Consider the following 13,741-nt stretch of genomic DNA (forward strand, 5'->3'; position numbering starts at 1 on the left):
TAATTTAAAAAATCTTTAAAAGACTCATTATAAATTCATTTGTTCTTGTTGACTAATGTTTCACTAATGTGAAACAGCATCAGTTAGTTCCTAATGGGATGACATTGACTTCTTAAAGATTCAATGCTCTATGGGCTTTAAAAGGTAGAAAACTTTCTATAAACAGAATTCTTTATGCCTTTCCTCTTAATTAAGAAGCACAGAGTGTATCATTTGGGTTAGACACTAAAGTAGAAATGATCTCATGTACTAGGTTCTCAGAAGTGTAGTTTTTCTGAGAGCTATACAAAATCAGATAGCTTATCTTAAATTCATTATATCACATGGGATTTAAGTGGTAAAATATAAGACAAACCATTTCAATGCCATGATTACTTAGAATTTTTAAATAGTAAAGCAATTCAAGTATTAAAAACTTGTGACTGGTCAAGTCGGTTTTGTTTGGGAAAGAGTTGAATTGAGAAAAAAGAGTGACAGAGGAATCTAATACTTTTCACTTTGAAGCTAAGTATTTAATTTCATTTTTGCCGTTGTGTCCAAATGTTATCTTCTCTTTTGTTTGCCTATTTCTTTTATTCTGTAACACTAGATTTACCTGTTATTCCTTACCACAAGAACAGATTTTGACCATTTTGACCATCAGACAGACAGAGTAGCTAATCAGCTTGTGCTATTTCTATACCTTTAAATTTAGAGCTGTCAGATTTTTTTTAACTCACGTAGATTGAATTATAAGGCAACAAGCTATTGTTAGCTTATTCCACTTCTTTGAAAGATACTTGTAAAAGTATTCTTTCTAATTGACCAAGTGTTTATATACAGTATACAAATAACTTGAAAGGATAAGTTCAGAGCTGATATCACTCACCTTTTCCCCTTAAATAAAAATGAAGGCTTAGAATTTTAAGACTGTAATTCTTCCCTTTTCAAATCAGCTATCCTCATTATAAGTTTGAAAAGCAGAAAAAAGCTAAAGCTACTGGGCATCCTGCTTATATTAATTTAGAATCATTGATTTATGAGTAGCATGATGATGATGATGATGTGAAAAGACTTACAGAGAACTTTCTCCTACCCTTTCGGCTGACAGGTGGAGGGGCAGAGAAGCAGAAAGACACAGTGACCTGCAGCCGTGTAATGTTAGGAGAATCACCCAGGGCTTCTGAACCCAAGTCCAGTTTTCTTTGTCACAAGTTCCACTCCCTTTTGGAGATGATGTGTATCTCTCTCTGAGTATAAAAATATATCAACATCCTGTTAGGATTTGGGAGATTTATGGGGAGCCACTTCTTGACAGAGTGTGAGGTTTACGGGTATGTGACAGGAAAAAGGAAAACTGGAGTAAGACCAAGACAATTGGTGGATATTACAAACAGAACATCAGTGTTCCTAGGTGGGTATATTTTATGTTCAAGGTTGGAGGCAGGTGAGTTAAACAGAGTTGACATCAGAGATTTTAGGATAATAAATAAAGCAGATGAAGATGTAGACATTCGTAGACCAGAGAGGACTTTCGTTTTGGAGGATAGAGAACCAGGCTTAAAATATGGTTAGAAGTCCTTAGGCAGGAGCGTTAACCTGGCAAGGACAGTATCAGGAAAAAAGCAGTCATAGGTCACAACACAGCGGTTAGTTTAAAGGTTTCTGTCCCAAGGTTAGTCTCCACTGAGTAAGAACTTGTTAATGTTTTTTGATTCTTATAATATTTCTAACTAAATCTATTTTATCTAAAAGCAGTCTATAATTTAATATATTTTCAAATCATTAATGAAACAACTTTTGGTCTAAAAATGGTGACTTAACGTACCTGTAATTCAAGCATTACTCAGAATGCTCTGGCTTTCTGCCGTGTGTGTCAAAATATCAAATCTTTGGCATTATCTGTCACCAACACCATTTTGGAGGTATATACAAATACACCCACATTTGTATTTAGAGGCAGTTTTTTAGAAATCAGCATGCCTATCATTGTCATTTTTGGATATATTTTACTCTAAAGCATAAGTAAGGTAAGGCTGGATCTTTAAAATTACATTATTTTATTGCTCCGTAAAGTTTAACAGCATGGAAGATGTTGTTTCTTCTTATTCCCAGTGGTGCTCATGTACCACGTTTAAGGAAAATCAATATATAGTTCACTTATATTCTTACTTGAAAAGAAACATTCTTATTGTTTTTTGAGGAAGGAAACAAAAACAGTATTTTACTTCAAATCATACAAAGTTGCTTTGCTGAGATTAGAGACTTTTGGGATTTGGTGCTCAACCATGTAATCTGTTCACTAATTTGACCAAAATACAGTACCAATCAATAATGAGAACACACTTACATCAGTCCAGTCAAAAAAAGTTATCTTAGAACTATGACTGATAGTCCTATACATAATTCTGAAAATGTGGGATTCATGTTAGTAATGACTAAATTTTAACTTAATGCACATGTAAATATGTGCTGTGCATAAGGACACATCTGGGCTCTTTTAGAATTCAAACAGATCACAACTGAGGGCATGTTCATAAGAGCTTTCCTTAAAATCTCTCATTGATTAGATGCACACATGCTCTCAGAAGCTAAAATAGAACCACGTTATAACAAATTATACTGCTACCATGCTTTATACATAGCTATGTTCCTTCACAAGTAAGAGCTACAGTCAGGATAAACCTGATATAATTGATTCGTTTTTGGACACAAGTAATCTCCTAATAATAAAACATATAAAAAGAAAAGAAAATAGTTCATAATCCCATGGCTATAACAAAACAGAGATTTTTCTTTAGAGTTTTCCCCCTGTTCTCATTCTTAGATCTTTAGTACATAGATGTAATCATCACATTAGATATAAGTTTTTCATTTCTTTCCTTTGTATTGTTATAAGTTCTTCCATATGCTAGCATTCATAGTTATTGTTTCAAACAGCTGCATATTCTGCTGTATGTTGATGTCTTAGTATGACTACTTTGTATGAGTTATTAAGCTGGTGCCTCAAATACCTTTTTTAATCTAAGGTTTTGTATGTTCTGATAGAGCAAATATTCTATTAATGGTGGCACATTTCACGCAAAAGTATATGTTTTTTTTTTAATTTTTAAATAGCTTATGGCAAAAAATAATTTTCAGTTCAATAAAGTATATGTTTGTAAGTTTTGTCATCTGCCTCTTGATTGATAGATGTGTAGGCTGAGGAGTTTAAGTGTTTGGTTTTGTTTTTGGTAGTTGTGTATGTGTGTATATGTGTGTGTGTTTCTTTTCAGAAGGGGAGGGTAATGTCTTCTGTTGGAATATGCACTCCACCCTCTTTGATAAGCTTGTGGTAAGATTTGCATCACGCCCCATGACAGTCATCTTCATAGCATTAAGCTCACAGCTCTTAGCTCCCATATGATGTGTGGAGGGTGGAGTGTATTGCAGTCATATTCACCTTTCATTTGTGTGTTTGATGTGGCATTTATATTAAGTAGGAGTAATTTTTTTTCTGATTTTTTTTTTCTTGTGTCACCAGTGCACCTATTCCATTCTTCCATCGCTGTGCTCCTGTGAACATTTCCTGCTATGCCAAGTTTGCAGAGGCCCTGATCACCTTTGTCAGTGACAATAGTGTCTTACACAGGCTGATTAGTGGAGTAATGACCAGCAAAGAAATTATATTGGGACTTTGCTTGTTATCACTAGGTAATTGTTTTTCTCATTATTAGCTATTACATAGTATTGCAGTAGAAGACTGTTCTTTTAACCAAAATATGAATACTGCTGGGGATGCTTGTAAATTGTTTAACTTCCCATAGCCAAAATAATTGTTTCAGATTATATATAGTTATAAGTATACACATGTTTTTTAAGGTATATATATATATATATCTGAAACTCATTTTCCTTCTTTTTCTCTCATTGGAGAAAACTGGTATATTCCCAAACTTTGGTTACTAAGTCTATAATAACATTTAGTATGATAATAGGAGGCTTCTTTTAATGAGTCAGCACCCCTTTGTTTTTAGTTATGATTCCAAAAGGCTTACTTGCTTATAAAAAGAGGTTATATATTCTCATATATTTCCATCAAGAAACATAAATTTCTGATAGGTTACATTTGGATTATATAATTTTTTTTCATTGCTACAATTAATGTTAACAATTACTATATTGCTGGAAAAACTAGGAAATCTCCACTTGTTAGCCATTGAGTTTTTTGGTCAATAAATAGGTATTAAAATAAATAAATAAATGTGATTTTCAAGTTGTAAGTTCCCTATATTACCCTAGAACTGTATGTAGCCATATCAGAATTTATAGACTTTTTTAGTTTGTAGAAGTAAACTGTAGTAGGAACCAAAGAACTATTTCGTTATATATGTAAAATGAGTGTTTATGCCTGTTAACACCAATTATAGTCATTGAGAAGACTAGCTGTATTTCTGTCTTGTCATTAGAGAGTATTTTCTTTTTGCTTAGGTAGTACTTGACTCAGTTGAAATAATGCTGTCCATATGAAAAGCTATTTCTGTGATATTTGAAACGCTCCCATCTGTTTTTGGTTCCTGTACATTTATTGCAAATGTGAGTACCTCAATAACATTACCTAGTCACAGATCCCAACCATTTAGTTGGCTTTCCAAATGGCCCAAGAAAACTTGACTATTAGTCTAGCCTTATGTAAAAATTATTTGATTTCTGAAATAGTTGAATACTTGAACCAAGAAAAAAAATCCAGGCCTAAAAATGTAGTGCTAATAATATTGTTAAGTCTTTGGAATTCCATTTTTTATTAGAATAGTTTTCTTTTTGAGGTTTAAGATCTTTATTCATTTGTTTGTGAAACAAGACTTTAAATAATTAGAGATAAACGAATTATGATTTCAGAAATGAATTTCCCTCTGCAAGGGTTAAATCCTCTCAGTTTTTTGTTTTGAGATTTTTTTCACTCAAGATTTTGTCACATTGGGGTGGGCATAGGAGTTGGCTAAATAACTCAACTAAGCTTTGCTCCTTTTTGAAGAGCTTCTAAATCAAGACTCCTGACCCCAGTTGAGAAGTAAGGCCAGGAATTTTGACTTCAGTGGTTTTCAGGATATTATTCTATAGTGTCAGACCATATCTTGGAGTTTTAGAGAAGAAAAAACTAGGAAAAGATAATATACCATCTGACTTGTCGGCCAAAACGAACATCAGAGAAGTTGGTCCTGAAATACATAGATGACACAAGGAAGTGTAGCATTTAATTTAACTGATCTCTGTCTATGTTTGGTAATTTTCTGGTCACGAACATGGCATGTCATTCTCTACACTTTGTGTGCTGTCATCTCTGTTTGCATGCGAGTTCTGATGTCTTCCCGTGGTGAATCCACAACAGTCCTGTGCTGTCTTTGAGTCACCATATGCATTTGCATGTATTCTGTTCTGTCGTTTATAAACCCACAGTCAGGTGCTTTTGGTTTTAAGTGATGCTTTTCAAGTGATACAAGTACTCAAGTCGAGGTACAAAAGCAGCCCGTTTCCATTCTTACCAAAATTGGGGTCATGAACTTGTCAATAGCAACAAATTACTTTCCCTAGGAGAAAACAATTGAAAGAGTTTCTCTTTATATTTTCTAATGTTTTCAAATGATATTCTGTGTGTCCTTTATCTTCCCTACAGTTCTGTCCATGATTTTGATGGTGATAATCAGGTATATATCAAGAGTACTTGTGTGGATCTTAACGTTTCTGCTCATCCTGGGTTCACTTGGTAAGCTACTTATTCTTTGTCACCTCTGATGTCATCTGTTTTATATTTTCCTTAAATTTATGCTTCCTTATTTTGTTTTCCCTATCTTTCTTTGCTGCATGAATTATGTTTTCTCTGGTTTTCACCCTTGCTTTGGATAGTATACCTTTTATTTTTACTTCTGCAGTTCGTAACCTATACATTTTCAGAAAATATTCTTCAATCTAGAATTCTATGATTTTTTTTTTTTAAGAATTCTATGATTTTTAAAGGCTAAAAAGAAGCAGTATTTGTTGAGCCCTTCTCCCCTTAAATTTAACATAAACTTTTCTACCTTTCTAATTCTATTCCTTTCTGCCCATTTGCACCTTTTGGCTCTTGTTAAATAATCTGAGTATTCATGTTCAGGTTATTATTAAAGTTAAAATATTATTTGTTGTACTTTATTTTTTAAAAGACTTTTGCTTACCTTTGCCTTAAGATTCTCCTTACCTGGTTTTAGTCATAACTGCGAGTCCTGTTTTTATTTTTTATTAGAGTATAGTCGATTTACAATGTTGTGTTGGTTTCAGGAGTACAGCAGAGTGATTCAGTTATTCTGGTCCTATTTTTATAAAAGCCTGTTCTTGAGTTCTTAATTTCAATTTATATTTGTTTTGACTGGAATCTGAGTTCAGTAATTTATTCATGAAGGTCTTGTGGGTTGTATATATTCTGAATTCTTGGTAATCTAAGGTTGCTTTTGTCATCACATGTGACTGTAAAGCTGTTGCATATAAAATTCTTGAGGTACAATATGTTGCTTTATATCTATACTTTATTTCAGAGAACTTTGACACCAGTCTAAATTTGTTCCTTTGCCCATAACCTACCTTACTTACCAGATGTTTATGTAATTTTTAACTTAAACTTAAAATTTTAGTCTAGTTCAGATTCTTAACTAAGTTTGCCTATGATCTCTTTTGGGAGGATCTTTTTTAACTTTGAAACGTTTTCTTTATTTCTGTGTTTGATTATTGTTTCTATTCTAAATTTTGACTTAAGACTCTTCTTATTCTCATTATCTACCAAATCAGCATTTTCAGTCCTTTTGTCATTTTCTTTACATTCAAGAAGAGCTCTTCAAGTTTATCTGCTATATCACTGATTTAGTTTTCCTCAGTATCACTTCTGTACTTGATTACTTAATTTTGTTATTCCAATTTCATCTAATTTGTAGTTCTTCCTCATACTTTTCATTTCAATTTGTAGCCTTCAAATCTAACTGTGTGCTAGATGATGTCTTAGTCAGATTGTACTGTTGTAGCAAAGTACCATAGCCTGGATGCCCTATAAACCACAAACATTTATTTCTCAAAGTTGTGGAGGTTGGAGCGTACAAGATCAGGGCACCAGCAGATTTGGCATCTGAAGGCTGACTTCCTGCTTCCAGCCATCTGATTGCTGTCCTCGCATGGCAGAAGGGGGAAAGGCGCTCCCTGAGGTCTCTTATAAAAAGGGCACTAATCCTATTCATAAGGGCTCCACTCTTATGACCCCTTCATCTTCTAAAGGCCCCACCTCCAAATACTACCAGGTGAGGATTAGGATTCAGGAGATGGATTTTGGGGAGACAAGCATTCAGTTCATAATAGATGAATAGCCTTTAGAATAAAAGTAGATTTGAATCCTATCTATTGTTCAGTTGCTCAGTTGTGTCAGACTCTGCAAGCCCTTGACTGCAGCATTCCAGGCTTCCCTGTCCTTCACCATCTCCTGGAATTTGCTCAAACTCTTGTCCATTGAGTCGGTGATGGACTAGCTCTAGCTTGAATCCTAGCTCTCCCACTTACCAGATATGTGGCATTTGGCATGCTATTGAACTTCCCTAAATTTCAATTTCATCATTTGTAAAGTGGCGCTGATAATACCCACTTAATAGCATTGTAATTAAATGTGGTTACATCTATTTGTGCTAATTCCTGACACAAGTTTAAATGGTTAATAAATGATATCTACTGTAGATGTTATGAACAATCTCCTTAATGTCATAACTATTATCTTATTCTATGTATTTTCCCATAACTTCAGCCTTTCTCTCAACTTTTTCTGTTTAGAGAAAACGTATTTTATTCCAGTTTTTGAGGATATTAAATAAGTTTTCCAGGCAGTTTTCTTGTACCTTCAAGATTCCAAAATGGAAGTAGTATTTCCCTTTCTCAGAAACATTTTCCATAGACTCAATTGTTTTGCTTTCTCATCTTCAATAGAAGAAAAATTCATGCTTAGTATTTGCTTACAAATACTAAGAAATTTTCCTTTGACACTATTCACTCTTGCCTTGAGTGCAGATGGAGCTTGAGTTGCATAGATCTTAGCCCAGTGCTTCTCTCTCAGGCATTTCTCTTGTCCACTTAGACATATACATGCCTCTACTCTGAATCTCCCATTTCCTTACCATGGCCTACAAGGCCTTACAGTATGATCTGGAAGCCAGCTCCTGCTCTCCCCACATCTGTTATTGCTTTTCCCATTGCTCATTGTGGCTGTAATGGCCTCTTCCTTTCTCACCTGCTATTGCATGGCCCCATCTCAGCATCTTAGAACTTGCTATTCATTTTTGCCTGGGCCACTCTTTCCTTAGTTTCATAGATGTGTTTTCTCCCTGTCTTTGATTCTTTTGCTCAAATATCATCTCACCCCAGAGAGGGCTTAGTTACCCATCATGTATAAAATTGTACTGCTTTCCCAACACTAACACTTCTATCCCTCTTACTAAGTAGCTTTTTTCTTAGGTTTAATATACTGTGTTTTTGGTTGTTTCTTTTTCTGTTTCCCCAAAACTATATAAGCTCCAGGAGAGGTGATGTTGGGTGCTTGGTTTTTTACTGCTCTGTCCTCTGTCCTCAACTCCTGGGTGCTTTTCCAGGTGGCAAAGCTGGTAAAGAGTCCACCCGCCAATGCAGGAGACACCAGAGACATGGGTTCAATCCCTGGGTCGGGAAGATCCCCTGGAGAAGGAAATGGCAACCCACTCCAGTACTCTTGCCTGGGAAATCCCATGGACAGAGGAGCCTGGCGGGCTACAGCCTATGGAGTCACAAAAGAGCCAGACATGACTGAGTGTGCATGCACACAGGGCTTACCCCCTGGAACAGTAGATGCTGTGGGCACTCAAAATAGACCAAATGAACTGAATGAAGGTGTCTGATGCAGCTCTCTTATTGGGAGGCAGTTATGCCTCCCTCTTCAATCTAGAATCTCTGAACAAGTGATAGAGATAAAAAGTCCCATTTCTAGTACCCACTGCTCTCAAACTGTCGAAGATTTCCTTCGTTCCTACCTATGGTAGAAACTACTCATTTGATCTTCATTTACTCATAGTATGAATATTTTATCAACTGTGTGAGTGTGTCATCACTAGGCACTGGGGTTATTGTACAACAGAGAAGATCTTTGCTTTCCTCAGCTTCATTGCTGGTTTGTTGTTTTTTTTTTTAACTTTAGTTCTTTTCTTTTTTTTTTTTTTTTGGTCACAAAACTGCATGACATGTGGGATCTTAGTTGCCCAACCGGGGATCTAACCCATACTCCTTGCCTTAGAAGTGTGGAATCTTAACCACTGGATCACTGGGGAAGTCCCTTCATTGCTGATTTCTATGCTGTTTACTTGCTTTCCACACACTCCCTAACTTAAACAGGTGCTGAGGCTGTCTTCGGTGACCAGCGCCTCTCAGGGGTATCTGTCCTTGCTGGGCTCTCTCTCAGCTTCAGAACTGATAATAGAGTTAAAGGAGGTTCATTTGATTCAGTTAAAGATTTGTAAGTGTGTAAGGTGGAAAATGATAGTGGAGTCATTGGAGTTCCCCTTTGCTGGCAAAAAATGACAGCCACACACCTCCCAGCCAAATGGATTGTTGCTGTAATAGTCCGTGGTGATGTATAGGAAGGGTCTAGAAAATTGAGGATTTATGTTACACATTTTCTTTCGCTACTTATTGCAAAATTGTTTCCTGTCTCCAGGTGGCACAGGTGTACTCTGGTGGCTGTATGCAAAGCAAAGAAAGTCTCCCAAAGAAACGATTATTCCTGAGCAGCCTCAGATAGCTGAGGCCAATCTTCGGGCACTCCTCATCTATGCCATTTCAGCAACAGTGTTCACGGTGAGTACAGGCCTCGGTGTATCTTTCAGGTTTATGTTTTATTTATAGACCATTAATGAAGCAAAAACTTACCCCTAGCTATTGCAAGCCTACCCTTGATCACTATTAGGTTAAATCTCTGTCCCATAGGGCATGACCTCCTCAGAAATCTTCAGAGGCTTCCCTAATTGATGGGTGCTATTTGATGCGACATTTTGTTCTGTACTGTCTGCTCTTTGAGAGGGAATTTTCAGCTAGAATATTAATTATCATTTTCTAGTAAGGACATGTATCTTACTGTCATGAAATAATGTGATTATTTTTAAAAAACAGTTCTCTTTATTATAGAAAAGTATATTAAGAAATAAGCCATCTCATGTCATTCTGTTTTCACTATTTTCCCATTTTTTTCCTTTTAAACTTTTAACAACATTATTCCAAAAATAGAGGTGAGCTTCACCAGTATAATTATTATACTAATTACAGTAAAATTATTAATAAACTTGTGGTTCAATAATCTGTATTTGTATTTTTGATTTATCTCCCTCTCCTATCTGTAAAAACGGGGCAAAAAAATCTGAGTTTACTTCTTGGAGCAATTCCAAGTTTTCATTGAGCATTGGAAACTAAAAATAAAGCCACTATAAAACCATTGGTACCAAGAGATTTTTGTTTGCTATCATTGTGCAAATACGTATTAATCATCTTTTAAGTACATTTCTCTGTGCCAAGTGCCAGGGCAGAGTGGGGAGTGAATAAATTTGACGTGAACCCTGCTCGTAAGGTGCTCATGATCCAATAAGGGAGAGGATGTACAAATATCTGTGCTTTTGTGATCATAGCATGTCGTCTCCTCCCCAGTTTTCAGAATTTTATGAGTCTCATCCTGATGACAAGCAACATGTTTTGATTTGTAATGAGTGGAAAAAGGAAAAGTAGCATTCTAGGATGTATTAATAATTTAGAAGTTCTTTTATGTTTAGCTTTAAAGGACATTTTCAGTAAATAATGCAAAATGATAAGTGGAATTAAGAATGGTGGTAAAAATTTCCCACCATTGTTTCCGTTTGTACCACTTGAAACAGCAGCTAAAACCTCCCCGTCCATTTTCCCCACGCAGGTTATCTTGTTCCTGGTCATGCTGGTGATGCGCAAGCGGGTCGCTCTCACCATTGCCTTGTTCCACGTGGCCGGCAAGGTCTTCATTCACTTGCCGCTGCTAGTCTTCCAGCCCTTCTGGACTTTCTTTGCTCTTGTTCTATTTTGGGTGTACTGGATCATGACACTTCTCTTTCTTGGCACAGCTGGTAAGAAGACATGTTACTGCTTTCTTTTAGCGATGAAACTGATTTGCATTAAAATATTTTAAAACATCAGAGAGATATAATTCTTAAGACTCTTATGGACTAAGGTCTGATAGCCGTCAGAAATAACAGAGGTTATGGCTCTTCAATAACACATTACCTTTTTACAGATGAACTTACTTAGCAGAAACAGACTTAGAGAATGAACTAATGGTTGCCAGGGGTAAGAATGTGGGGAAGGGATGGTTTGGGAGTTTGGGATGGACATGTGCACACTGCTATATTTAAAATGGAGAACCAACAAGGACCTACTGTATAGCACAGGGATATGTTATATGTGACAGCCTGGAGGGGAGGAGAGTTTGGGGGGAACGGATGCATGGGTACAGATGGATGAGTCTTTTCACTCTTTACCTGGAACTATCACAACATTGTTAATCTGCCAAACCCAATATAAAATGGAAAGTTTTTTTAAAAAAATAACACAGTCCCCATTCATGATCTTCCGAGCAAAGTGAGTCTAAATCAGGTAGGACCTGAAATCATATCCAGGTTTGAGATGGTTGTGGATTTGAAGTAAGCTCCTGTACTGACTTAGACATTTAGATTCATTCTGAGATGAACTAATGAATGCAGTGCTTCTCTGGAGTTGCCTCAAACTCCAGTGATAGCCAGAGATCAACCTGCCTCCTTAGGATTTTCTAGTTTGGAAATGACCTGAACCTATATAGAGCTAGTGGTGATAGAGTTCATAGTTAGATGCTCGGTCTTACTTGTAGCCATACTTAATATCAAAAGTTATGTATGTCTAAATGGAATTAATTGTGAAGAGTGGTATAAGGATAATAAGCGTATATGTAACTTCTCTGGTCATTCAACACATCACCAATTGAAAATAATATTAATTTTTATATTTTGCTAATTTTATATCTGTAATTATTGGACAAGTAATAGCTCTTTAAGAAAACTGAAGTATTGGAAAATTCATGCCTAAACTAAATAACTGATAATGTGGTAAGAATTATATTCAAACAGAGCAACTTTTAAAAGCTATATATGTTGCCTTTGAGGAAAACAAAATGCTTGATTTTAGTGTTCTGCTATACAACTTTTGAAGTGATAATTATTTTTGTCCCTTAATGAAATAACGCTGTGATCATAATGCCAGTGGTTTGGGGGTAGGGATATATTGTTGGAAATTAGCTTAATCTCCTAGATTTAATAGCCATGTTTTTTGGTTTATACTTTATGTGCTTCTTCTTTCCTCCTTTGATATTTTCCTAGGTAGTGCTGTTCTGAATGAACAAGGCTTTGTGGAGTTCAAAATTTCAGGGCCTCTGCAGTACATGTGGTGGTACCATGTGGTGGGCCTGATTTGGATCAGTGAATTTATTTTAGCCTGTCAGCAGATGACTGTGGCAGGAGCTGTGGTGACCTACTATTTTACTAGGTGAGAATTTATACTTGTCAGAAAAGTTGTAACAACATGGATGGACCCAGAGGGTATTATGCTAAGTGAAATAAGTCAAGCAGAGACTGTCAGATACCTGTATGATTTCACTTACATGTGGAATCTAAAAAACAAAACAAATAAGCATAACAAATAGACTCATGTGAAATAGACTTAAATGAAAGTCGCTCAGTTGTGTCTCTTTGCGACCTCACGGACTATGCAGTTCATGGAATTCTCCAGGCCAGAATACTGGAGTGGGTAGCCTTTCCCTTCTCCAGGGGATCATCCCAACCCAGGGATTGAACCCAGGTCTCCTGCATTGCAGGTGGATTCTTTACCAGCTGAGCCACATGGGAAGTGCAAGAATACTGGAGTGGGTAGCCTATCCCTTCTCCAGCAGATCTTCCTGACCCAGGAATCGAACCAGGGTCTCCTGCATTGCAGGCGGATTCTTTACCAACTGAGCTATCAGGGAAGCCTCATAGATACAGAGAAAAATCAGGTGATTGCCAGAGGAGGGGTCGAGGCTGTGAGTGAAATAGGTGAAGGAGATTAAAAGGTACAAACTTCCAGTTACAAAAAAAAATGAATGATGATGGGGATGAAAAGTCTAACGTGGGGACTATGGGTGATAATATTGTGAGCATTTTGTATGGTGACAGATGACAACTAGACTTATTGTGCTGATCGGTTGTAATGTGTACAAATATTGAATCACTATGTTGTATACGCAGAACTAACATAGTATTGTAGGTTGATTGTACATCAATTAAAAAAAAGAAAGCAAGAAAAAAAATTAAGATAATCCAAGTGATTATGCCTGAAGGAAATGGAACTGAGGCTGGTAAGAGTTTAATTTCTTTAAGAAGTAAGTGGAAGTCAATATGACAAAATGTGTAGTTGATATTTCTGTGAGGTAGGAAAATGTGAGGTTATTATTTTATTCTTTATTCTTTACTGTAACTTTCTTAAAAATTAATTAGAATAGCAGGTCCTGCTACACTTAAATTACATTTATCAGAAAAATATATCTTTAGTAGTTAGTGTCTTATGTATTGAGTTGGTCAAGAAGTTCTTTTGGGTTTTTTCACATAAGATGGTATGGAAAAACATGAGTGAACTTTTTGGTCAACCCAGTATTTTTGCTTATATAAGGATCTAG

General features: G+C 36.0%; 1 protein-coding gene across 3 annotated transcripts in view; it reads left to right on the forward strand.

The window, feature by feature from the left end:
- The window catches only part of SLC44A1 (solute carrier family 44 member 1), a 219,827-nt gene that overhangs the window by 127,935 nt on the left and 78,151 nt on the right, over positions 1–13,741 (forward strand). For all 3 annotated transcript variants that reach the window (XM_065946994.1, XM_065946996.1, XM_065946995.1), the window contains exons 6-10: positions 3,503–3,672; positions 5,633–5,722; positions 9,704–9,843; positions 10,943–11,129; positions 12,411–12,576. In XM_065946994.1, coding sequence (XP_065803066.1) covers positions 3,503–3,672; positions 5,633–5,722; positions 9,704–9,843; positions 10,943–11,129; positions 12,411–12,576 — 753 coding nt within the window. The remainder of the gene's footprint in view (positions 1–3,502; positions 3,673–5,632; positions 5,723–9,703; positions 9,844–10,942; positions 11,130–12,410; positions 12,577–13,741) is intronic.

The sequence above is a fragment of the Muntiacus reevesi genome, chromosome 10 (assembly GCF_963930625.1).
Source record: "Muntiacus reevesi chromosome 10, mMunRee1.1, whole genome shotgun sequence".
NCBI classification, from domain to species: domain Eukaryota; kingdom Metazoa; phylum Chordata; class Mammalia; order Artiodactyla; family Cervidae; genus Muntiacus; species Muntiacus reevesi.